Raw genomic sequence first — 24,525 nt, 5'->3', positions numbered from 1 at the left:
ATACCTTAGAGGCTAACTAATGCAAAAAATTCATTGGTATCTGTTTAAAAAAAAAAAAGAAATTTGGTTCCAATGAAATTAAATATCTTCTCTAAGGCTGAATTCTGGGGTTGTCTATCGTACCTGTTGCTGTGCAAGCTGGACTTGATACAACTGCTGCATATACTGCTGATAGTGTTGCTCCTGCAACTGGCGGATGAGAATTTGCTGTTGTTCGTAGTTCCCTGGATACTGTTGGGCTGCATACTGCTGGAACTGCACGGCAGTCTGGGAGTTTAAAGCTGCCATTATCTGCTGCCTAAAAACATTAAAAAATATAGACTAGTCTGACTACAGGAGATTTTGTTCATGACAAAAATAAAAATGTCATTATTATTTATTTTTTAGTTCATAACTCTTAAAAGTGACTAAGCTAGTAATGTATATCAATCACCAAATATCCCAGCCCCAGAAGAAATATTTAAGAAAATAAATCTGGTCTCTCATTTTTCACCTAAGATTTTTCATGGCAAATTTGGGATGGAGAAGTACATCATCACCATCACCATCACCATAATTATACTAACATTTACTGTGCCCTTACTATGTGCCACGTAGTGTTCAAAGCACTTAGATGTACTAATCCATTTAGTTCTCATAACAACCCTAGGAGAATGTTAGGTAACTTGACTGAGATTCTATTGCAGGTAGATGCCAGAGCCAGGATTCAAATCCAGACAGTCTGGCTCCAGAGACTATACTAATTCACCATTATGCTGTAATTTAATGGACTATCACTTGGGCAGAGATGCTGGATATGACTTCTCTACCTAAAAACATGACAAATAATAGTACAAAGGCAGAAGAATAGTTGAAAGATGTTATTTACCCCTGACAAGGATAAATTTAAAAATCTGAGGGTCTGTAGTATTTAACTTAAAGCTGCCTTTATTAAAGGAAAAACACTAATAATAGTATCAGGGCATACTTGGTCTATAGATACCAACTTCTATAAACTCTTACAATTCTATTTTCTTTCATAGAGAAATCACATGCTTTATAACTAGGTTATGTGATCATTTAACAGAATACCTTAAAGCCATTCATTGAGAAACAGATAAACAGGGGATGGGGCTGTGGCTCAGTGGTATAGCGCTTGCCTAGCACTGGGTTCGATCTTCAGGTCACAAAAAAATAAATAAAGATACTGTGTCCATCTACAACTTAAAAAAAAAAAGAAGAAGAAGAAGGAGAGAGAAAGAAAGACTAACAAAACAAAAATCTCATAGAAACTTAAATAGAGCATAACACTGGCCAACCTAGAGCACTCTACCCCATCCCCCAAAAGAGCAGCATTTAATCTCTCTCCAAAGTAGAATGAGGCCCTGGATCAGTCTGAGACTAGCACTGAAGTTTTTTCTGACAAACTACCTGGTAATAATAGGGAAAAAGTAATGGACCCTTATGTTATCTGGTTTGACCTATATACCATGCCAGCCCTGGAACCTTAGGCCTTCTCCCACAGTGTTTAAAATGTACTAATCACTTCCTTCTTGTACTTACATCTCCCTTTTGAAGAATGATTCCTTCTGAGATAATCGCCCTCACAGCTCTTACTGAATACGAAAGAGTTTCAGCCTCCAAGTCCTGTAATAGTAACTAGGGATAGACCCCAGATACATACAGTGGATCAACTAGTGTCTGTCCTCAGAATTTTTACTGGGTATCACAGTTTACAGTCAGTCTATTAGACACAGGGAAAAATTAATCACAAAAATCCAAGTTGGGATAACCTTGCATATGCCAGAGCAGAGTGACACTTTGCATGTATCAGGAAGAATAAAACAGAGACACAAGCTGAGAAGTAGACAAGAGGTCATGTGGATCCAGAGATGAAAAGAGCAACCAGGCAACCTCAAGTTCCTACGTCTAGTCTCTGGGTTTTGCAAGCTAATAACAAATCCTTCCAATATATTCTCTGATAAATAGCTAGTATCAGTCACACAAATTGCAGAATTATTCTAAGACACATAATGGTAAAAACTCAGGTAACAACAGTATGGTAGCCCATTTTTCATTTTTAAATATAAGCTATACAACAAGCTTACTTTTGCTGCTCTAACCGAAGCCTTTCTTCTTCTATTCGCCTCCTTTCTTCTTCTTCCCGTCTAAGCCTTTCCTCTTCTTCTCGCCTACGTTTTTCTTCCTCTTTTTGTAGACGCTCTCTTTCTTCCTCTTCACGGCGCCTTCGCTCCTCCTCCTCCTTCCTAAAAGACCAGAGAGAATGAACCCCACATAATGAGTCTTGCTTAAAAATCAATGAAATTTAATCTCTCAGTAAAAATTGACACAACCTACCTATCTACCCATCCTTTCATCCATTTTTGGAGTAGAAATTGAACCCAGATGTGCTCTCTCATTGAGTTACATCCCTAGCCCTTTTTATTCTGATATAGGTCCCATCCAACCTGGCCTCAAACTTGAGGATCCTCCTGCCTCAATCTCCCAATCACTGGGATTTCAGGCACATACCACCTAAGCCGAGTGAAACAATCTCTTTAGAGAATGATGTAACAATCCCCATCAAAATATAAATCACATACACTTCCCTAGTAGAATCTTACATTATGAAATGAATCTAACAATATACAAGATAACATCAAGAATAATTATTGCTGCCAGGTATGGTGGCGCATGCCTATAATCCCAGAGATTCAGGAGACACAAAAGGATCATAAATTCAAGGACAGCCTTAACAACTTAGTAAGACCCTGTATCAAAATTAAAACTTAGAACAGGATGGGGATATAACTCAGTGGTAAAACACCTTTGGGTTCAATCCCCAGTACTGTGGAGGGTGAGAGGGGAGATTAGAAAGAGAGGTGTCCATCAATAAGGTACTACTTAAATGATGACATATCTATATCCTAAAGGATCCCCTTTGATATATACTATTAGTACTAAACGCTTTTCCTTCATAATTCTTGCTGTAGTTGTAATGAAACTTGTATGACAAATTTAGCAATACTTCTGATTTACCTATTAAAATATATATTCCACAAGGATGAGGATGTAGCCCAGTGGTAGAGTTCTTGCCTAGCACATACAAAGCTCTGAACTTAGCTTCCAGTACAAAAATATATTCATGCTCCATAAGGACAAAGACTACCTATCTTACACCACTACATCCTTGGGGCTCAGCACAATGCTGGAAAGCACTCAACAAACTCATATATACCATGTGTGAGGCCCTGGGTTCAATCCTCAGCACTACAAAAAACAAATGTATATCTCTGAAATCTACCCAAATGTTAACATGAATAAATAACTTTTGACAATACTTAAGAGATATACTATAATTATTATTAAAGCAAAGCATATATATTTTCAAGGACACTGTAGCTATACCTCACTGATCCAACATTACTACACAATGGACTTGTAGTACATCAATCAATTTTCCAGTTAAAGCAATCTTATTCCATTCTCGTAAGAATAGAAACTTTTCTTTTGGATTAAAAAGTTATATCATACTTTGCATAAGTAGCTTTTGAAATTGTAATTAAGCTCTTAAACAGGAATAAATTACATCTGATGCTCTGCCTCTTGATAACTCTGGGTTATGACTACAAACATGAAAGTAGTACTGTGTCACAATTTTTATTTATTTATTTTTTAATTTCAGCGGACACAACAACATCTTTGTATGTGGTGCTGAGGATCGAACCCGGGCCACACACTTCAGGCAAGCGCGCTACCGCTTGAGCCACATCCCCAGCCCCTGTGTCACAATTTTTGATAGAAAAATTCACCTTGATATTAAATATCCTCTGACTGGCAAGCTTTTGTAATTCTTTTGTCTATTTTCATTTTTTCCCCCTTACTTTTAGGCTATTTCCTCCTGTTATTTCTAGTTCAGGTTAAGGTAGGAAACCAGAAAATCAATTGTTTCTAAAGTATAATGTAATCTGGCTTCACCGAATAATCTTAATTATCTAGAATTTTAAAAAGTCAAAGTTGTTGTAAAAATAGAACTTCTAGGGGCTGGGGCTGTAGCTCAGTGGTAGAGCACTTGCCTTGCAGGTGTGGGGCCCTGGGTTCCATCCTCAGCACCACATATAAATAAATAAACAAACAAACATTTTTAAAAAATAGAACTTTTAGATAAGCAAGGTGCTAATTATAATTGTAATTTACAACACAGAATCCCTAAAACATAAACAGCACATTCTGCAGCTCCTTCTCCAAACCCTGGAAATAATTAATAAGCCATCTTGGAGACAAAGCCAATATATATGATTACATAAAGTCTAGCATGTAGCAGTTGAAGAACATGAAATGGAATATAAATATTCTAAAAGCTCATGGAAGACAGTAGCAAAGGGTATATAGACCTAAGGTTAAGGAGAAAGTCGTGGTTGAGTTTATGACGGACTTTATAGTTTAAAAAGACAAAAGAAACGTTGTCATGATGGATGGGAAGTAACTTAAAAGGTATAGCCAGAAGGAAGCAGCACCCTTCAAAACTCAGGCATAAAGAAGTTTGAACAACTACCATTAAAATTGGGACTGACGGGAAGACACTCGGAAAGATACTCCATAAAACAAAAGTATCAGTGTATTGGCTATATTGGGTAAAATACATTCCATGCTCTCAAATGTCACCTTTTTTTTTCTTGCTCTTCCTTCTCTATTTTGTGGGATGCAACATACGTTGAAAAGAGATGGCAACACCTATTTAAGAGCTTGACAAACTCTACCATGGCATCCTCTTTAGACATGTTTCCCAGGGCCGCCCATTCTCTCCTATAAAGAATAATAAGAAAAGTTACCTCCCCTTAACAGAATAAGAACTTGATTTAATTTAAACCGCAATGTGAAAAATTTTCAATTATAACTAAAAGAATGATTCTAACATAAGCAAAGGGTTCAAAACTCCCAAGTTTCAACAATCATGTATTGACTTAATAAATTATGCCACAATCTAAAATTTAACTTCAGTGCTGTTAATTCCCATATGACGAAAAGTTGTCTATATTTTGTTTTCCTTATATCGTATTTTAGTCTTAACTGAACAAAATACTTTGTGTATTCTTTTCTGGCACAACTCAATAAAGGAATCAATTACTATGTATTATAAAGAACTGTTTTTAATATTTAGGAAGAGGCAAATGAAATTGTACTTGTCTTATGTTCATAATCAGATAAGAAAACATTAATATTTAGCCATAAACATCTCTAAGCCAAAAAGTAGAATTAATATCTGAAGACTCCAGAAGCTGCAAGCAAATGGCTTCAGGTCTTAAACTAAAGACCAATTATTTACATCTTAAACAATTTACATTGTATTCTTTCCCAGCTTTGTTCTTACTACATTTATTATACAACAAAACACTGTTACCTCCTGTCATTCCCCAACACATCAAAGAATCCAACTTCAGGACAAGTGTCTGGATTATATGGGCCCATAAGAACCTGTTTATGCAGTGCCACAAGCTTCAGTTTTTCTTCGTAAGTTGGATGAAAGGCCTTGCCATCCTTTTCTATAACAAAAAAGAAATACAATGGAAACAATTAGCACTGACAAAATACATAATTCCCAGTATTATATGTTGAAGCTTTGCTATAAGGTATGTCACGAATTGCCTTTAATAGATGTGAAAACTATTAAATCCTTCATAAAATGTGAATTATTTCTTTAAAGACAACTGGCAATATTTACTATAGAGAAATGCATCTGTCAAACTGTAGTGGCGTACACATAAATAAATGTACCACTTAACAATTTTTTTTAACACATATTAAAAACAATGTGCACTGGGTGAGGTGGTGTACATCTATAATCCCAGGGGCCCTTGAGGCTGAGACCGGAGGACGGTAAGTTCAGTCAGCCTCAGCAAAGGCGAGGCAATAAACAACTCAGTAAAGACCCTGTCTCTAAATAAAACACAAAATAGGGTTGGGGATGTGGCTCAGTGGTCAAGTGCCCCTGAGTTCAATACCTAGCACCCCCACCCCACAAAAAAACCAGTGTGCAAGTCACGCATGGTGGCACAGCCTATAATTCCAGCAACTCAGGAAGCTGAGGCCCTAAGTAATTTACTGAGACCCTATCTCAAAATAAAAAATAAAAAAGGCTTGGAAAGTGGCTCAGTGGTTAAGAACCCCTGGGGTTTAATCCCTGGTACCAAAAAACAAACAAAACAAAACAAAAAAAAACAATGTGCAACAATCTTTTTTTGTCAGTTTTGGTACTGAGGATTGAAACCAGGGGCACTCTACCACTGATCTACATCCCCAACCCCTTTTTTAATTTTTAATTTTGAGACGGAATCATGCTAAGATACTGAGCATAGACTCAAACTTGTGATTCTCCTACCTCAGCCATCTGACTTGTTGGGATTATAGGAATGTGCCACCACACTTACCTGCAACAATCATTTTTTTTTTTTTTTTTTGGAGAGAGAGAGAGAGAGAGAGAGAGAGAGAAATTATTTATTTATTTATTTATTTTAGTTTTTTGGTGGACACAACATCTTTCTTTGTATGTGGTGCTGAGGATCGAACCCGGGCCACACGCATGCCAGGCGAGCGTACTACCGCTTGAGCCATATCCCCAGCCCAACAATCATTTTTTAAGAGTTTTTTTAGTTGTAGTTCGTACAATCTTCATTTATTTATTTTTATGTGGGGCTGAAGATTGAACCCAGTACCTCACATGTACTCACAAGTGCTCTACCACTGAGCTACAGCCCCAGCCCCTAAAACGGTTTTTAAAAAATAAGTTTACATCAACTACTTTTAATATTATTAAGCAACCAGCATACATACAGTTTAAAGGGCTATATTCAAAACATATCCAACTACTGAGACAGACATGATATAATACAAGGAACTCTACAATCAGATAGGTTAGATAATTTTAAATCTCATTTCACATGTCCACGAGATTTCAGTTAACCTCTCAGTTTGTTCATCAAGAAAGTGAGGGTCATACTGCTGCTTTCAAGATACTAGGACATTATTATTAATAATAACTATTACATATTTTGCCTTCCTTCAATATTATTGTTATCTATGGCAGACTTCCAAGAGAATCAAGATTGAAGCCAGCACTAGGTACAGTAGCACACACCTGTAATCCCAAGACTTGGAAGGTTGAAGGCAGAGGACTACCTACAAGTTTTAAGTTCAGCCTCTGCAACTTAGTTAAGAACTTGTCTGGAAGAGCATCCTTGGGTTCAATCCCCAGCACCAATCAATCAATCAATCAATCAATCAGAAAAAGAGTGAAGCCAGTTTGACTTGGGAAGATTTAACCTCCACCAACATTCGGAAACTGTACAAAACTGGGGCTGGAAAAATGAGAAATCTTTATTTTGGAGGGCGGGGGGTGGGGTGGGGTACCAGGGATTGAACTCATGGGCACTTGACCACTAAGCCAGCCCTTTTGTATTTTATGTAGAGACAGGGTCTCACTGAGTTGCTTAGTGCCTTGCTTTTCCCGAGGCTGGCTTTGAGATCCTTCTGCCTCAGTCTCCTGAGCTGCTGGAATTAGTGTACACAACCAAGCCTGACTAAAATGGGAAGTCTTTGAAGAATACTGCTTCTTTGATAAATGGAAACATTAATTATTAGTTGATTCCAATAAGAACAGACTACCAAATTTCAATAAAGGTAAAGTAGTATATACGAACTACACATTTAATTCAATTATATAGGAATGACCATAATAAAACCACTAAGTAGTAAGAAAAATAAGAGTGCTAAGATATGAACAGGGAATTTGAAAAAAAATACAAAAGTTGATAATAAATATGCAAAAGGATATTCAATTTCACTAGTTCAGGAAATGGAACTTTAAATTATGAGATACCAAGACTCCCTCCTCTCATTAGATAAAAAAAGTTAGGTAACATCCAGAGTTGGTAAGGGGACAAATAAGGACCCACTCTCTCGTATACTAATGCTGAAAATATAAACTGTTTTTAAGTTATCTAGATCAACTGTATTTAAGTTATTGTTGATGTTGTTGTTGATGTTACATGTTGTAAACATGTATGCTTTCCACATAAAAGTAAATAAATAAAGGCATGCTGTCCATCTACAACTACAAAAAAATAATTTTTAAAAAATGTACATGCCGGGCTGGGGATGTGGCTCAAGCAGTAGCACACTCGCCTGGCATGCGTGCAGCCCAGGTTCGATCCTCAGCACCACATACAAACAAAGATGTTGTGTCTGCTGATAACTAAAAAATATTAAAAATTCTCTCTCTCTTTAAAAAAAAAGTATACACATTAATGTTTGAAATAGAATACATCATTCACATGTAATTTATAAAAATGTACATGCCCTATGATATAGTAATTTCAATTTTTATTACATAGCCTTGATAAGACTCCCAAATATACAGAAAGAAACAGATATCAGAACTCACTGCAGCACTGTTACTAGAAACAAATTAAAAGTTCATCAATAAAAGCCCAGTGAAATAATGTGGTTTATTCAGACCGTGGTATAAGTGAAGCAGTTTCGATTATTAAGTGAAGAAAGGCAAGCAGCAGAAAACTATACATAATCATAGCACAAATGTATTTGATCAATTCTAAGCAACCCAACCCATCCCTTAACATCTCTAAAGTGAGATTAGATTTTTTTTTAAGTTATAGATGGACAAATACGTTTATTTTTTTTATGTGGTGCCGAGGATCGAACCCAGGGCCCTGCACATGCTAGGCAAGCGATCTACCGCAGAGCCACAACCTCAACCCCGAGATTAGATTTTACAATATATATTTTACAGTTCTGACAGTTTTGTTTTCTTTTCTCCTTCCTGTCCCCTGCTCCCCATGGCAGTGCTGGGGCTCAAACTGAGAGAATTCAGGACCTAGCATGTGCTAGGCAAGTGCTCTCTGCTAAGCCACAGGCCCAGCCAGTTTTTCTTTTGTAATGGCCCCTAAAGTAAGTCTTAGAATTGATGAGCCTGTTACACACACCTAACATTAGTGTAAATGCAAAGAAAAAGATCTAGAAGGAGCCACACTAAGGAGATGAGAACAAAGTGGGAGAAAGCAAGAATTAGAAGTGGTCAGAGAGAATTTAAGTCTTCCTTACAATATTTAATCTTTCAAAGAAAAATATCTAGAAGGACAAACTAAACAGTTAAGAAGTACTGTCTCTGGAAAGTGACTGGCAACACTGAAGGGTGGGAACTGAACAAGTTTCCCCATTAAATAATACATGAAGGGCTGGGGCTGGGGCTGATCGGTAACACACTTGCCTGTCATGTGTGAGGCACTGGGTTCAATTCTCAGCACCACATATAAGTAAATAAAATAAAGGTCTATCAACAACTAAAAAAATGTTTTTAAAAATACTACATGAAAAAAATTCTTAAGCCTCAGCTTCCCAAGCCATGGGGTTATAGGTATGCACCACACCTGACAACCTGACAGTTTGGTCATTTTAAAAATATTTTTTTAGGGCTGGGATTGTAGTTCAGATGTAGAACACTCGCCTAGCATGTGTGAGGCACTGGGTTCAATCCTCAGCACCACATAAAATAAAGATGATGTGTCCACCTATAAGTAAAAAAATTAATATTTAAAAAAATACATACATGTATATAAATATCTCCCAGAGCTGGGCGTGATGGCACATGCCTGTAATCCCAGCTGCTCAGGAGGTGAGTCAGGAGATCTTGAATTCAAAGCCAGTCTCAGCAATGGTGAGGCACTTAGCAACTCAGTGAGACCCTGTCTCTATATAAAAAACAAAAATAGGAAATAGGGCTAGGGATGTGACTCAATGGTTGAGTGCCCCTGAGTTCAATCCCCAGTAACCCCTGCCCCCCAATTTTTTTTTCAAGCTAGGGGTATTGTCTATCCATCTATACACACAATATTTTTTGCCACATTAAGGACTAAGCCCAAGGGCAGTCTGTCACTGACAACATCCCTAGCCTTATTTATTATTTATTTTTTTAAGTTTGAGATAGCGTCTCACTAAATTGCCCAGGCTGGTCTCAAACTTGTAATCCTCCTGTATCAGCCTCCTGATATGCTGGGATTACAGATGTGTATCACCACACCTAGTTCTGTGTGTGTGTGTGTGTGTGTGTCTGTGTGTGTATCTGACAAAATTATAGTGACATAAAGGAAAGATTTTAAGAGTTTACTTCTGACCTAAAAAAAAAAAAAAAGGGTTATACGTAATAAAGTACACTTATTATAACTCATTAGGTTAGGACAGTAGTTCTGTTAAATTCCACACAGTACAGGGTAAAAAACAAAATAGATTATACACCTTGATGTTATCTTTCATGCTAAAACCAACAAGCCTAAAAAACTGTTCTTTATTTCTCTTCCCAATGAAATCTTTCTGAAATATAGCCTTCAATTTTATATCAAGAAAAATGGTGTTATCACTGTTCGCTACATTCATTAATTAAAAAGAAAAAAGACCCATTCAACAATAATGCAATGCTTGAATTATATTAATCCACTGAACAGACTATAGAGCTATTAAAATTATTATTAAAATAGGCAATTTAGTGAGACCCTATTAAAATCTTATAATTGGCCTTGAAGAACACTTTGATGATGTAATAATTAAGTAGAATGGAAAATTATGTGCTACACTTTCAACAATGTAAAATGCCTACAATGTGACCATATACCCAGAGAAAATATAGAAAGATAAAATTTTTAGAAATTGGGACGCTATACTTACAGATCATTTTTTAAAAATTGCAATATTTTTCTTACAAAATTAGCTATAGAGAATTCTATTCTAAGATGTTGTTGGGTTGTTAAAATACGTAAAGCAATAGTGGTTACTAATTATATTATTTACTAAAAAGCCTATCTTCAATTTCAAAAACATTCATTCCATCCATCTCAATTTTAGACATATTGAATGACCAAAAGTTTTCTTTTTTCTTTTTTTTGGGGGGAGTGTGGGGGGGGTAGTAGGAATTGAACGCAGGGGCACTCAACCACTAAGCTACATCCCCAGCCCTATTCTGTATTTTATTTAGAGATAGGATCTCACCGAATTGCTTAGCACCTCATTTTTGCTGAGGCTGACTTTGAACTCCTGATTCTTCTGCCTTAGCTTCCTGAGCCACAGGGATTATAGGCATGTGCCACCATGCAGAGCTTCTTTCTGTCTTTCTTTCTTTAAAGTTCTGGGGATTGAACTCCAAGGTGCTCTGCCACAGAGCTACATCTCTAGCCCTTTTTATTTTGAGAGAGGCTCTAAATTGCCCAGGCTGGCCTTGAACTTGCCATCCTTTGATTTAATCTCCAGAGTGGCTGGGATTATAGGCATGTGCCATTGGTGCCTGCCTTAGGTTTTTGTTTTTTTTAAATAAAAAAGGCCTCAGTTTATATCATTTTATCTTGAGCTTTATATAAGAAAAAAGTGCTTGCTAGTGATTCAAGAAAAAAAGATGTAGTGAGCCTGAAAATCACGAGTGTACAGTATTTTCACCTTTTCTTAAAAAGAAAAAAAAAAGATATAAATTTGATGAAAATGGCTGTATTAACCTAAATTATTGTCAATAAATATAAAATCAGACCTGTGAATGTGGCTCAGTGGTAGAGTGCTTGGCCCAGGTTCAATCCCCAAGCAATGCAAAAAGAAAAAATAAACAACATATAAATAAGATAAAATCAGATGGAATCTTCTCTGGAAGGCTAATCACTTTTCAGATTGGTCAAATAATGGCAATTTTCAAACATACACACATTCTTTTTGTGGTAGGGAGATGATCTGAGATGGACTAGTGGGTGTGAAAAGTTTTTCTTAATCTACAACCATCATAAAAGTTATTTGTAAAACAGCTTTTTTAGTATTATACAATAACTTATAATATTCATAGGTTAGAGTCATATTTTTTGATAAGTAGTATAAATATAAATGGTAGTCAGGGCTGTAGGAGAGAGAGTATCCTTTTCCCACTAGAAGATAAATTTACTTCATTTTAAGCATCTGGTAGTTCCAACTATATGCAGTGGATTATGGGAAATGGAACATTAAACAAGGAAACTACCCATCATTTAGCAAAGTGTCAGTTTAACCCCGAGTACCAATAGGATACCTGGGTAAGAGCTAGGTCTTGGGAATGTTATATTAACATAAGCCCATTTTTATGACTGTCAGAATTAAGGACATGTTACAAATTAGAAAAATATTTTTTTTAAATACATTTTCAGTGTTAGCCCTGGTCAAGTATTCTCCTGAGGATTACACAAAACAGATTTGTCTACCACCATGATACCGCCCCCTACCCCCGTGCTCAGCTACATGTTTTGCTCACATGCATTAACCACCAAACCAAGCCCAACAAATCTCACTAAAGAAATCAACTTCAGCAGGGCATGGTGGCACACACCAATTCTAGTGAAAGACTGAGACAGGAGGCCAGCCTCAGCAACTTACCAGGGCCCTAAGCAACTTAGCAAGACTTTGTCTCAAAATACAAAATAAAAACATCTGTGGAGGGCTGGGGATGTGGCTCAAGTGGTAGCACGCTAGCCTGGCATGCGCGGGGCGCTGGGTTCAATCCTCAGCACCACATACAAATAAAATAAAGATGTTGTGTCCACTGAAAACTAAAAAATAAAATTTAAAAGTTTCTCTCTCTTTAAAAAAAAAAAAAAGATCTGTGGATGTGGCTCAGTGGGTAAGGACCCCAGGGTTCAAAAAAAGAAAGAAAGAAAAGAGAAGAGGCGGAAGAAGAAAAATCAACTTTATGGGTCAATTTTTGTGACAACAAGCAAAACTGTACCTCCACTCTTGTGAATTTCACTGGCATTTTCACTGAATCTTTTATATACATTAACTATTTTTAAGAATCGATCTATAATCATTCCTTTATACCTTGTTACTGAATCTTCAAATTAATCATTATTTTCTTTTTCTTTTTTTTTAACATATACACCCTTATATTTTTTAATATTTATTTTATTTTTTTAGTTTTTGGCGGACACAACATCTTTGTTTGTATGTGGTGCTGAGGATCGAACCTGGGCCGCACGCATGCCAGGCGAGCACGTTACCGCTTGAGCCACATCCCCAGCCCCAAATTAATCATTATTTTCTATTAGGAAAAAAATTTGTCTCAAAAAAAATTAAGAAAAAGAAAACATGACAGATGTTAATACCAATAATTATTTTGGAAAGACTGGATTATAGATTAATTGTATTTTCTCTATTCATTTTTTATTTTCCCAAATTTTCTTCAATAAGCATATATATTCCCCGCCCCTTTTAAACAAAAGCTTTTTTCCTTTTTCAATGCACTTTTAAAAAGTCAAAGCATGGCTCATTGGAAGAGTGTATACTTAGCATGTACAAGGACCTGCGTCCAATTCCCAGGAACAAAAAAAATAAAAAGTCAAATCAATGTTATCTTCAACCTTTGGGGCAAAGCGAAAGGATAAATTATTCTCCTGTGGAATAAACAAAACCCAGGAGGCTACGCTAATCCTAACTACCTTTAATATAGCATATGCTACCGATGTTCTAAACTTCAAAGAAACAGAAAAATAAAAATGCTTTTTACCATTTTGGACTGGGTTGTGGTTCAGTAGTACAACACTTGCCTAGCTCTACCACTGAAGCACCGGGTTCTATTCTCAGCATCATATAAAAAAATAAATAAAATAATTGTATTCTGTTCACCAACAACTAAAAAAACAAAATAAGAAAAAGAAAATGCTTTACCATCTAAATTTCTTGGCAAATTATTAGTATTACAAAAAGAAAAAAGGCTTCTCTCTTTTCAGATGACTCCAGTTCACATATCACAAGTGTTTGTTTAGTCTTTTTTAATTAGGTAAGATAGTTAATCACTGCAAAGTTATTTAGTTCTATAGCAACCAAAACTAAACACAAAAATATGTTTGTAAAGAAGTTACAGAGCTATTTTTCAGATGCAAGTGTGAAAAGATCCTTATTCTGATCAATGAGAAAGAAGTACTTCTGTTACCTTAAGAAGCATGACTGCTAAGCTAGCCCTTCTCAACTGAACTAAGATCACTAGCTGACGTTTATCTAGCAACAACCATAAAAAAGTTCCTTTCCATTTCTATAAAACTGAAAAGCAATAGGTTAAAAATCTATTTTACCTAAAGGAGACTGACTAAAGTCCCTAGAGGCTGGTGAACTAGAACAACTCCTCCCACAGCTCCCGTTCCCCATGCTGGGGATCAAAGCCAGAATCACACATTAGACAAATGCTCTATCACTGAACTGCATCCCCAGTCCCCAACAGCTAATTTTTTATGAAGCCTACAAGTTAAAAACGATTTTTACCTTTTTAAAAGGGTTACAAATAATGAAGAGCAAAAATATAAAACAAAGCATATGCAACACTCACTATATATGATCCTTAAACCCTAAAGTATTTACTATCTAGCCTGTTATAGGAAAAGCTTGGTAACCCTAGACTACAGGAAGAAGTAAATTCAAAGGGCCCAAATGATTTCCAGGAAGTTTTAAAAACGCAAATATAAATAAAAAGTTAGAAAACATACAAATAAAACATCCAGTTAACATAATAGCCTGAACACACACATTTATCTCCAATCATCAATGAAATCCCACCAAAAGAAATAAGCCAATTTACAGAACTCTGAAGAAGTTCAGAAACCAAAGGCATCAGATTCTTAATAAACAGGAATTTGTTTTAAAGTCTATATAAGAAGCATACAGCCACTCTCTATCCCATTTTGTATAATAACCCCAAACAGGCAGATGGTTACTTTGCTCCTATTTCAGCAGAGGGCTTTATCTTTGCTATAGAAAATAAATCGTTCCCAGTCTAAACTTAGGTGCCCAAATAATTGTGATAGTAAAATACAAATTTTTAGAAAGGCATGGTTTCAAAAACTGTAATCCTCATGCACTCTCTTCTCAAGAAGCTACTGTGAGGGGCTGGGGATGTGGCTCAAGTGGTAGCGCGCTCGCCTGGCTATGCGTGCGGCCGGGGTTCGATTCTCAGCACCACATATCAACAAAGATGTTGTGTCCGCCGAGAACTAAAAAATAAATATTAAAAAAATTAAAAAAAAAAAAAGAAGCTACTGTGGGTATGCATTTCCAGTGTATGTGTAGTAAATAGCAAAACAAAGGAAAACAAATGATTGGGGTAAAAAGGAATATGACAGAACAGAAGGTAAAAGTAATCAACTTCCAGGATGCCACATGGGCAGAAGAAAACTAAGACTGAATCAAGAATTTAAGGGCAAAAAAGACATGACTTTTCTTTTTCTAAAAGATCTTAATTGGTTTTTTGGGGAGTACTGGGATCGAACAGGGGCACTTAACCACTGAGCCACATCCCCAGCACTATTTTTTTTAAATTAATTTTTATTGTTGGTTGTTCAAAACATTACATAGTTCTTGATATATCATATTTCCCACTTTGATTCAAGTGGGATATGAACTCCCATTTTTACCCCGTATACAGATTGCAGAATCACATCAGTTGCACATTTTGTATTTTATTTAGAGACAGGGTCTCACTGAGTTGCTTAGCATGTACTTTTGCTGAGGCTAGCTTTGAACTTGCGATCCTCCAGCCTCAGCCTCCAGAGCAAACTGGGATTATTATTATTTGTGTGCGGGGGGCTGGGGATTGTATGTGTGAGGCAAGCACTCCACCAACTGAGCTATATTCCCCAGACTGGCTGGCTTTATTTTTGATTCTAGAGTTGGAAGTATGTCCTGATGTTAAAAAAAAAAAGGAAAAAGGGTAAGTTAACCTGAGGATGAAGAAAACAAATAATTGCCTCTACATGAAAGACAAAAATTTGTTCAAGAACCAAAATACATGTTCTGTTCCAATTATAAATAATATAAACAGCCAACACTAATTCGATCATAATCAATTACAGTCCTATAAAATTGCTGAGGATGACCTCAAATTTTTTATCCTCCTGCCTCAGCCTCCTAAATTGCTAGGATTACAGGTTTGCACAACCATACCCGGTAGAAAACAGACTTCAAATAAAACCCATCCTTTATTAAAATAAATCCCTATTAAAATTAAAAACATGGAGCTGGGGTTGTGGCTCAGTGACAGAGTGCTTGCTTTACATGTGTGAGGCACTGGGTTCAATTCTCAGCATTACACAGAAATAAATAAAGGTCCATCAACTAAAAAAATATTTTAAAAAAATTAAAAACACATCTTCACATTTTTTAATTAAGAAAAAGTGTAATTCACAAATTCTTATACTATTTAAAAGAAAAGACTAATATAGTGCAGAATGCCTGACTCAAGGAATATGAAACACTTAGAAAATTACTTAGCACGTACTAAATAATAAAAGTTTCAAGACTTCCTCCCCATTAATTCAACACACCCACAATCAATTTTTGGCAATTCCTCCTTTTTACAACAAATGCAGCTGCCAGTTGTCAGGTACTGTTTAGAGAATGTGTTGTGTATATATGTATAATTTTTATAATTCTTACAACAACCATTTGAGAAATGAAAGCACAAAATGTTTAAACAATTAAACAGCGGAGGGAGAAAAAACAACCCAGAAGTATTGACTCCAGTGCTCACCTTCTAAATACTGAGCCACTGTGGCTCTCAACTTAGTTAAGTGATAAAAGTAAACATCTTTCTGGGTGTTGGCTACATGATTGTGTTCACTTTATGAAAACTCAAGAAGCTATACACTTGGAATCTATGCATTCTTCTGTGCAACACAGGAGAGGCCTCAAGCAAATTTTAAAATCATTTACATTAAAAAAATACACGGGGGTGTGGGGGGGGGTGCTGGGGTTGTGGCTCAGCAGTAGAGCTTGCCTAACGAGTAAGTGGCCCTGGGTTCAATTCTCAGCACCACATAAAAATAAACAAAATAAAGGTGTTGTGTCCAACTACAACTAAAAAATAAACATTTTTTAAAAAATACACATAGGGGCTGGGAATGTGGCTCAAGCAGTAGTGCACTTGCCTGGTGTGTGTGGGGCACTGGGTTCAATCCTCAGCACCACATAAAAATAAAATAAAGATGTTGTGTCCACCGAAAACTAAAAAATAAATATTAAAAAATTTTCTCTCTCTCTCTTAAAAAAAAAATACACACAGGGCTGAGGTTGTAGCTCAGTGATAGAGTGCTTGCCTTGCAAGCAAGAGGCACTGGGTTTGATCCTCAGCACCACATAAAAATAAAATAAAGGTACTGTGTCCACTTACAAATGAAAAATAAATATTAAAAAAAATCTTAAAATGATACTACACTGCTGGGTATGGTGGTGCATGCCTGTAATCCCAGTGTCTTGGGAGGTTGAGACAAAAGGACTATAAATTCGAGGCCAGCCTCAGCAACTTAGCAAGACCCTTTCTCAAAATAAAATCTAAAAAGGTTTGAGTGTGTGGCTCAGTGGTTAAGCGCCCCTGAGTTCAATCCCTGGGACAACAAAAAAAAGGCACAACATATACACCTGTAATCCCAGCTACCTGGGAAATTGAGGCAGGAAGATTCCAAGTTCTAGGACAGCCTCAGCAACTTGACAAGACCCTGTCTCAAAATAAAAATGAAAAAGGGTTGGGGATGTAGTTCAAAGAAAGGGCACTTGCCTACCATGCATGAGGCATAGTTCAATATCCAGTACTGCAAATAAAAAATAAGGTACAATTTACTCCTTGCCCAAAATAGTATAATTTGAGCATCAATAAGAATTATCAATAAGAAAAAAATGAATAAAAATCACATGTGTAAAGGCATGAGTACTTCATGATATAAAAAAAAAAGTGTAACTTTTTTTGGCTGCTAGGGAGAAAATTCATTATTTTGAAAACTAGTAAATAACAAGAAACAAATATTTATCTTTCCTATTTGAACTCCACCCTAAACCAACGAGTACATAAGGAAAAGTATTTCAGTAAAGGACAAAGAAAATATCACCATTTAAAAATCCTTAATAGGTTGGGGACATGGCTCAGGCAGTAGCACGCTAGCCTGGCATGCCTGCGGCCCGGGTTCAATCCTCAGCACCACATACAAACAAAGATGTTGTGTCTGCTGAAAAACTAAAAAATAAATATTAAAAAATTAAAAAAAAAAATCCTTAATAAATTAACAGATCCAGACATTATCAATGGCCTTAACATCACAAAAGGATATACAACTTAATATTATCTGCCTCATGAAGAATGCACACAATACAAAGTAGTCTTGCCAGAAAACCAGAACTTGAATCTAAACTATCCAACTTTAGGAAATACACAGATGGGGGAAGGAAAAAAAAAACATTTTAAGCTGCCTGGATGCAATCAACAAAATCTAATGAACCACCCAATTTCTTTTTCTTTCTGTTTTCAGGGACTATGGACTGAACCCAGTGGTACTTTACCACTGAGCTACATCCCCAATCCTACATTTTTTTAAAAAAATTTTGGTAGTTGTAGATGAACAGAATGTTTTTATTTTATTTGTTTTATTTTTATGTGGTGCTGAGGATCAAACCCAGTGCCTCACACATGCAAGGCAAGCGCTCTGCCACTTAACTATAGCCCCAGCCCTCCCAGTCCTATATTATGAGACAGGATCTCGCTAAGTTGCTGAGGGTCTTGCTAAATTGCTGAGGCTGGCCTCAAATTTGTGACCCTCCTGCCTCAGCCTCCCAAATCCCTGGATGACAGGCATGCACCATGAACACCCAATTTCTTCAACAAACAAAATGTAAAGGAACTAAGGGATGGATGTGTAGATCTTAACTGAATCATCATTTAAATAAACTATTTAACAAATTGTTATGAAACTGAAAATTTTATTCCCTTGGCTAGACATTTGATACGAAAGAATTATAAATTTAAAATTTTTTCTATGTGTGATAATGGAATTGTAGTCAATTTTTTAAAAGGAGTCTTTGCCAGGCTTTGAGGCAAGAGGATTTCAAGTTCAAGGCCAGCCTAAGCAACTTAGCAAGATCTTGTTTCAAAATAAAAAGGAATCTTCATCTTTTAAAGATAATTAAATATTTAGATAGCTTGAAAAGTCTGGAGCAGGTCTGACTGGGTAATGGGTACAAGGGGAATCAATGCACTATTCTACCTCTTTTTGTGTATGTTTGAAATTCTCCATAGTAAAAAGTTAAGATTTAAATTTAAAAAATTAAAAATGTTACATCTACTTTTAGTTTACAACAGTAAAATCATCATCATCATTACATTAGCTAAATGTAGGCCTCCCAAAAGGTCTAATATATTAGTAGAAATGGAATTTAGCAATAAAAGAACTCACTTTTTTTTTTTTTTTTTTTTTTTTTGTGAGGGGAGGGAGATGCCAGGGATTGAACCCAGGCCCTTCCTTGCTCAAGCTAAGTGTATGCTCTACCACTAAGCTACAATTTGTTAAACAGTTTATTTAAATAAGGTTTCAAATAAGATCTACACATCTTTCCCACCCCTTTTTTCCTATACATGTTGTTCATTAAGGAAACTGGGTGCCCATGGTACCTTCCTTCCCAATAACTTGGGAGGCTGTGGCAGGACTCATTTCTGATGGGCACATTTACTTAAGTCCATTAGGAGTCTCCCTCAATGCATTCAGATTTTCAAAGCCAAAAGCAATATTATTTAGGAATTCTCTCACACTTATTTTACAGACATTTGGGACTTTCTAGAACATGATCATGTTTAGAAAACCAACTTGGATCTTTCCATTAGCCTTTTATATTTTCATGTAAATATAATGAAAAAGTTCAATGTGATAAGGCAACTAGCTAGGTTGCTTTGAATATTCTCTTCAGCATATCACCAGAAAACAGAGATCCTATTTGTTTTTATGTCCTGGGGTGTAAAGAACTATATTTGGAATCAGACAGACTGAGAACCAATCTCACCTCTTACAAATAAAAACTGAGCCTGGTGCGGTGGCACATGCCTGTTATCTCAGGTAGTAGGGAGACTGAGACAGGAGGATAACAAGTTTGAGGACAGCCTCAGTAATTTGGGAAAAAAGCCCACAGCAACTTAGGGAGACACTCTCAAAATTAAATAAGGGGGCTTAAAAGGGCTGGGGATATACATCCCCAGTAGTATATCCTTGGGTTTAATCCCCAGTACCCCCCCCCCCGCCAAAAAAATTTGAATTAAAATTTTAAAAAGGCTTGGAGACGTAGCTCAGAGGTAAAAGACCCTGGGTTCAATCCCAGTGCCAAAATAACAACCGACTGGCTCAGGCAGATTCCTCACCAGAGAAATGAGAATTACACCTTTACAAATGGGCTCATAGAAAGATTAAACAAATCTTGTATACAGCTTTCACAATAGTACCTGACATTTAGTGAACATCTGCTCAACATATTGGCAATCATTAGTTTGGAATTTTAAGTTAATGTAACCAATCTAACAACTTAATGTAATGTGGCAATAAAGTATTAGAGACAGAAAAATCCACCCCCTTCATAAGAACTCTAAAAACCAAAAATTTACTTCTTCAGGTCAACTTCATCCAAGAAGCATAAAACCTATATGCTCTGGGTCCCTTCAGTTCTCTAACAACAACAAAAAAAAAAAAAAAAAAAAAAAAAAAACCACCACCACAACAAAATACTTAATTTTGCTAAAATTGAATTAGGCCAACTTTGCTCCATCCTTTAAAAACCTTTAATGAGGGGGCTGAGGCTGTAGTTTAATGGTAAAGTGCTTGCCTCGCATGTGTGAGGCATTGGGTTCAATCCTCAGCACCACATAAAAATATATAAAGATACTGTGTGTTCATCTACAACTAAATAAATATTAAAAAAAAAAAACCTTCAATGATTTTTCACCAATATTCTGACAAAAACAACCAATTATTTACAATAGCTTTCAACTCTTACGAGGATCTGAATTAAACCTTTAAAGCCATCTCTCTCCACCAAACTACTTCCTACTTGTCACTTCCCAGACATATGACTTGGCCATTCGGGTTCCTGACCTTCCCAATTTAATGAAAGGCACCACTACCTCAATCTTTCATACTACTGTCACTGGGTCTTTAACTCCTCTTTAGGACTTATAGGAACTAATAGATTCTAATGAGCTATTCACTTGCAGTGGAAAACTAATTTAAAATATTAACCATAATTAAGGATGCAATAATGCCTAAAATTTAGATGGTAAAACATTAACTTACATTTACCTGTATTTCCACCTATTATTTTTTTTATTTATTTCTGTGCAGTGCTGGGGATGGAACCCAGGTCCTCACACATGCTAGGCAAATGCACTGAGTTACACACCCCAGACTATATTATTTAACTTTTACCTTCACAAAATTAAGAGGGTAGTTGACATATAGGCTCAATCATTGGCCTATGACTACTGTGACAAGATTACTTTTACATTCTTCCTTTTTCTTTTTTAAACAGTTATTGTATATGTCTCATATGCTGCTAGTATCTTCATTGATATCTCATGTAATGTTCCATGCAGAAAGGTAGCTTTTAATTGCTAAACTATTACTTCTCTTGTTTAAGTATTTGGATATCGCTTTGAAAACTTAAGAAATGAATGAACCATACCTACCAAAGAAGTTTTTGTTATTAAGGTGACTGTAACTAGGCTCCCCAAATTATGGATTTCCTCTAGGATTTCTCCCACTCAATAAAATAATGTTAGGTTTAGATCACTAAAGCTTAAATCTGAGATATCAAAGAACTAGAATCCAGAGGTTCCTGACTTTCAAGGCAATGCTATACTCCACCTTATACAGTACTTTAATCTTTCAAAGTAGATGTTACTACTATTTTCAAATAAGACAAACTAAAAAGATGAAACTACCCATTTTGCTTTTAGTCATGTGGCAAAATCAAGAATTAAAACTTGATTCCTTTCTACTCTTAGTATCTACTATAATATACTTGATTGGAAAAATAAATTCCAAGAATAAAATTTTAAGGTAGAACATAGTTTCCCGAAGTGTACAGAAATTACTAGATTTGCATGTGTGTTAATATATCATACCACAGCAAACTCTAAATTCAAGCCAGTGACCTCAGAGGTCAAGTGATCCAAAATCCATTAGCCATTATTAATTCCCCAAGCTAGCAAGTATACAAGGGCTGAATTCATTGTGTAATGACAAAGAATATTTCAAGGGTAAGCTTTTTAATAAAAAACGCAATGAATGCGGAATGCTCAAATGTTCTGTATAATTTACAAAAGAGAAAGCTTCACTAGTTTGCACAATTAAAGTTATTTTGAGAGAAAACATTCATTAACATGTATCACTAAGCTGAATTACTCAACTTCAGCCAGTAAAAATGTGTACTTTAAAAGGTACTCCTTCTGGGAAAACTGTCATAAATATGCTATTCTGGAATGTACATGGAACCTAGCAACCACTTTTAAAAAGTTTCATTTGTGGATGTCTCTCCTTGCCCTCCGCCCAAGAAAGACATAAATATCTTTAAGAATCAAACTAACGGTCATCAGTCTTTCCTATTTACAAAACCATGTGACTGGTCTCTCCACCATTTGACTAAGTGAATCACCCACTTTAAAGAAAATAAATAAATAAAACACTTAGAACAATATTGTTCTAAGAGAAGAGACATTTCAATTAATTATGCGAGGGCACAGAGGGTACTTTTAAGCTTTACTCTGAGAATTAATTCTTCCACATTAGTTACTAGATAAAATTTTAACCATTCAGAAGCTACTAGAACATTGTGGACATCTCTTCAGAATTTGACAAGGTGGAAAGCATAAATGAGTTTAACACTTTACTTTTTTCTCTTCCACATCAATACTGCCAGGGGACCATGTCCTATAGTTCCCCAGAATGGCTGGAATGGGTATGTATGTGGAACCTATTGAAAAATTTCTTCCACTGTAGGAAAAGGGTAAAAATCGGTGGAATCCTAAGTGGCAAACCATGGGAAAGAGGAAGAGGAAAAGGAAAACATCGGTAAAGAAAAAAAAGCAATCCCAGGATAGGATCCTCTGGGAGAAAGGTTTCATTCTTCCATCCTGGCTCACGGAAAAAGGAGAAGCTAAATCAGGTAAAATGCCCTGGTAACCTAGGGGAGGCGGGACTCGACTGCTAAAGCAAGCTTCCAGGCCCCTCAGGGGTGTGACCTAGTCCAAGCTAATAGTGACAAACTTCGGGTACCCCCAAGGAGGGAGCCCTACTCTGGTCACCGGGCCTACCATGGGCGGTAGGAATGAGACTCGTCCGGTCACCCTAGGGACCACAGCCCTGGCTCCCGGTGCCGAGCAGAGGCGGCGGGAGTGGGGGCGGCGCGGCTCACCTCGGAAGAAGCGCAGAGCCAGGCCGTACAGCTCTTCCAGGCCAAATCCCCAGCGCTGCTCCAGCCGCCGCGCCTCCTCCGCCGCGCCCCCAGCCGCCGCCTCCCCGGACTCCGGCTGCTCCCCTGCGGCGCCCGGGCTCCGGCCGGAACCAGGAGGAGAGGGCGGCGGCAGTGGCGGCGGCAGCAGCGGGGCGCCCTCTGCGCTGGGCCGCTCCTCCGGATCCGGACTTAGCGTGAGGCCGTCGACCGATACCTCAAGGCGCTCGGCGTTCAGCACCGCCGCCATCTCCGGGTGCTGCGCCTCCTCGGCGGGGACAGGCGGCGGCCACGTATCGACTTCCTGCTGACCTCTGACCTCCGCTTGCCGACACCGGAACTTCCGCTGCTAAGGAGGATCCTGGGCCCCCCAGAAGGGCTGAGGCCTGGTGCCCCGCCTCCTCCGGAACCGTCGATGACGCCTCCTCCGCGACCCCCGCCGTCTCTTCCTCTAAAGCTGGTCTCCACCGCCTCTACCAGTCATCACCCGGCACTCTGTGATGCCAGTTCTTGCTCTGAGCGGCTGCTACGCCCCCAAACCCCCCGCCCACGTCCCCCAGTTGGGTTCAGCGGCTATTCAGAGATCGTCAGGGGCGGGGTCAGAGGAGACCCGCGCGAGGGTTAGTGCCCCGAGCGTGGCTGTGTAGACTGACAGGCGGACCCACCCACCCACCCACCCGCCCGGGCAGAGACCCTTCACTTTTTGTAGAGGATTATGTGGTTGGAGGAGCTCTTTTTGCCCACCAGTTTTGTTGGTATTTATAGAAACTTTGAGGAAATGAAAGGCAAATACTTTTTTTTTTTTTTTTAAGAGGAAACTGAGGACTGCTGAGAAATTAAGTGGCTTCTCTGTGTTGGTTGGAGATTGATAGAACTTCTGGTTTTGCAGGAACTGAACCTCACGTAATTTAGGGACTCTTACTGGGGAAAAAATGTACAAAACAATAGAAGCAGGAGAGTAGGAAAGTGAATATATTTAGAACGAGAAAGAATTCACAAATGACCTTTTTAATAACAAGACCCACAGATCTCACACACATAACCATAATATTTTTACTGCCTCATACAAGGTGTCCAAGAACCCCCAAATAATCATTGTTTTTAAAGATCAAAGATGTTCTTGATGCATCATTTGTGTTCTAGACTTTTAGGGCACCAATTATGATCATTTTTCTTACATTTTTTGGGGGTTGCATACTTTTGATCACCTTTTTTCTATGATTATTGTTTTGTAGTATT

General features: G+C 37.4%; 1 protein-coding gene across 1 annotated transcript in view; it reads right to left on the bottom strand.

Moving 5' to 3' along the window:
- Positions 1–23,581, bottom strand: part of Acbd3 (acyl-CoA binding domain containing 3) — a 36,530-nt gene extending 12,949 nt beyond the window's left edge. Inside the window, exons 1-5 of the mRNA XM_076831748.1 lie at positions 23,251–23,581; positions 5,381–5,522; positions 4,645–4,785; positions 2,088–2,246; positions 124–298 (exon numbers count right to left, since the gene is read on the bottom strand). Of these exons, the coding sequence (XP_076687863.1) occupies positions 124–298; positions 2,088–2,246; positions 4,645–4,785; positions 5,381–5,522; positions 23,251–23,536 (903 nt within the window). The 5' untranslated portion in view covers positions 23,537–23,581. The remainder of the gene's footprint in view (positions 1–123; positions 299–2,087; positions 2,247–4,644; positions 4,786–5,380; positions 5,523–23,250) is intronic.
- Between the last annotated feature and the right edge of the window lie 944 nt (positions 23,582–24,525).

This window comes from Callospermophilus lateralis, chromosome 13 (genome assembly GCF_048772815.1).
Source record: "Callospermophilus lateralis isolate mCalLat2 chromosome 13, mCalLat2.hap1, whole genome shotgun sequence".
Classification (NCBI taxonomy): domain Eukaryota; kingdom Metazoa; phylum Chordata; class Mammalia; order Rodentia; family Sciuridae; genus Callospermophilus; species Callospermophilus lateralis.
The sequence above is the reverse complement of the archived record's forward strand: the minus strand, read 5'-3'. Positions and strand labels throughout refer to the sequence as shown.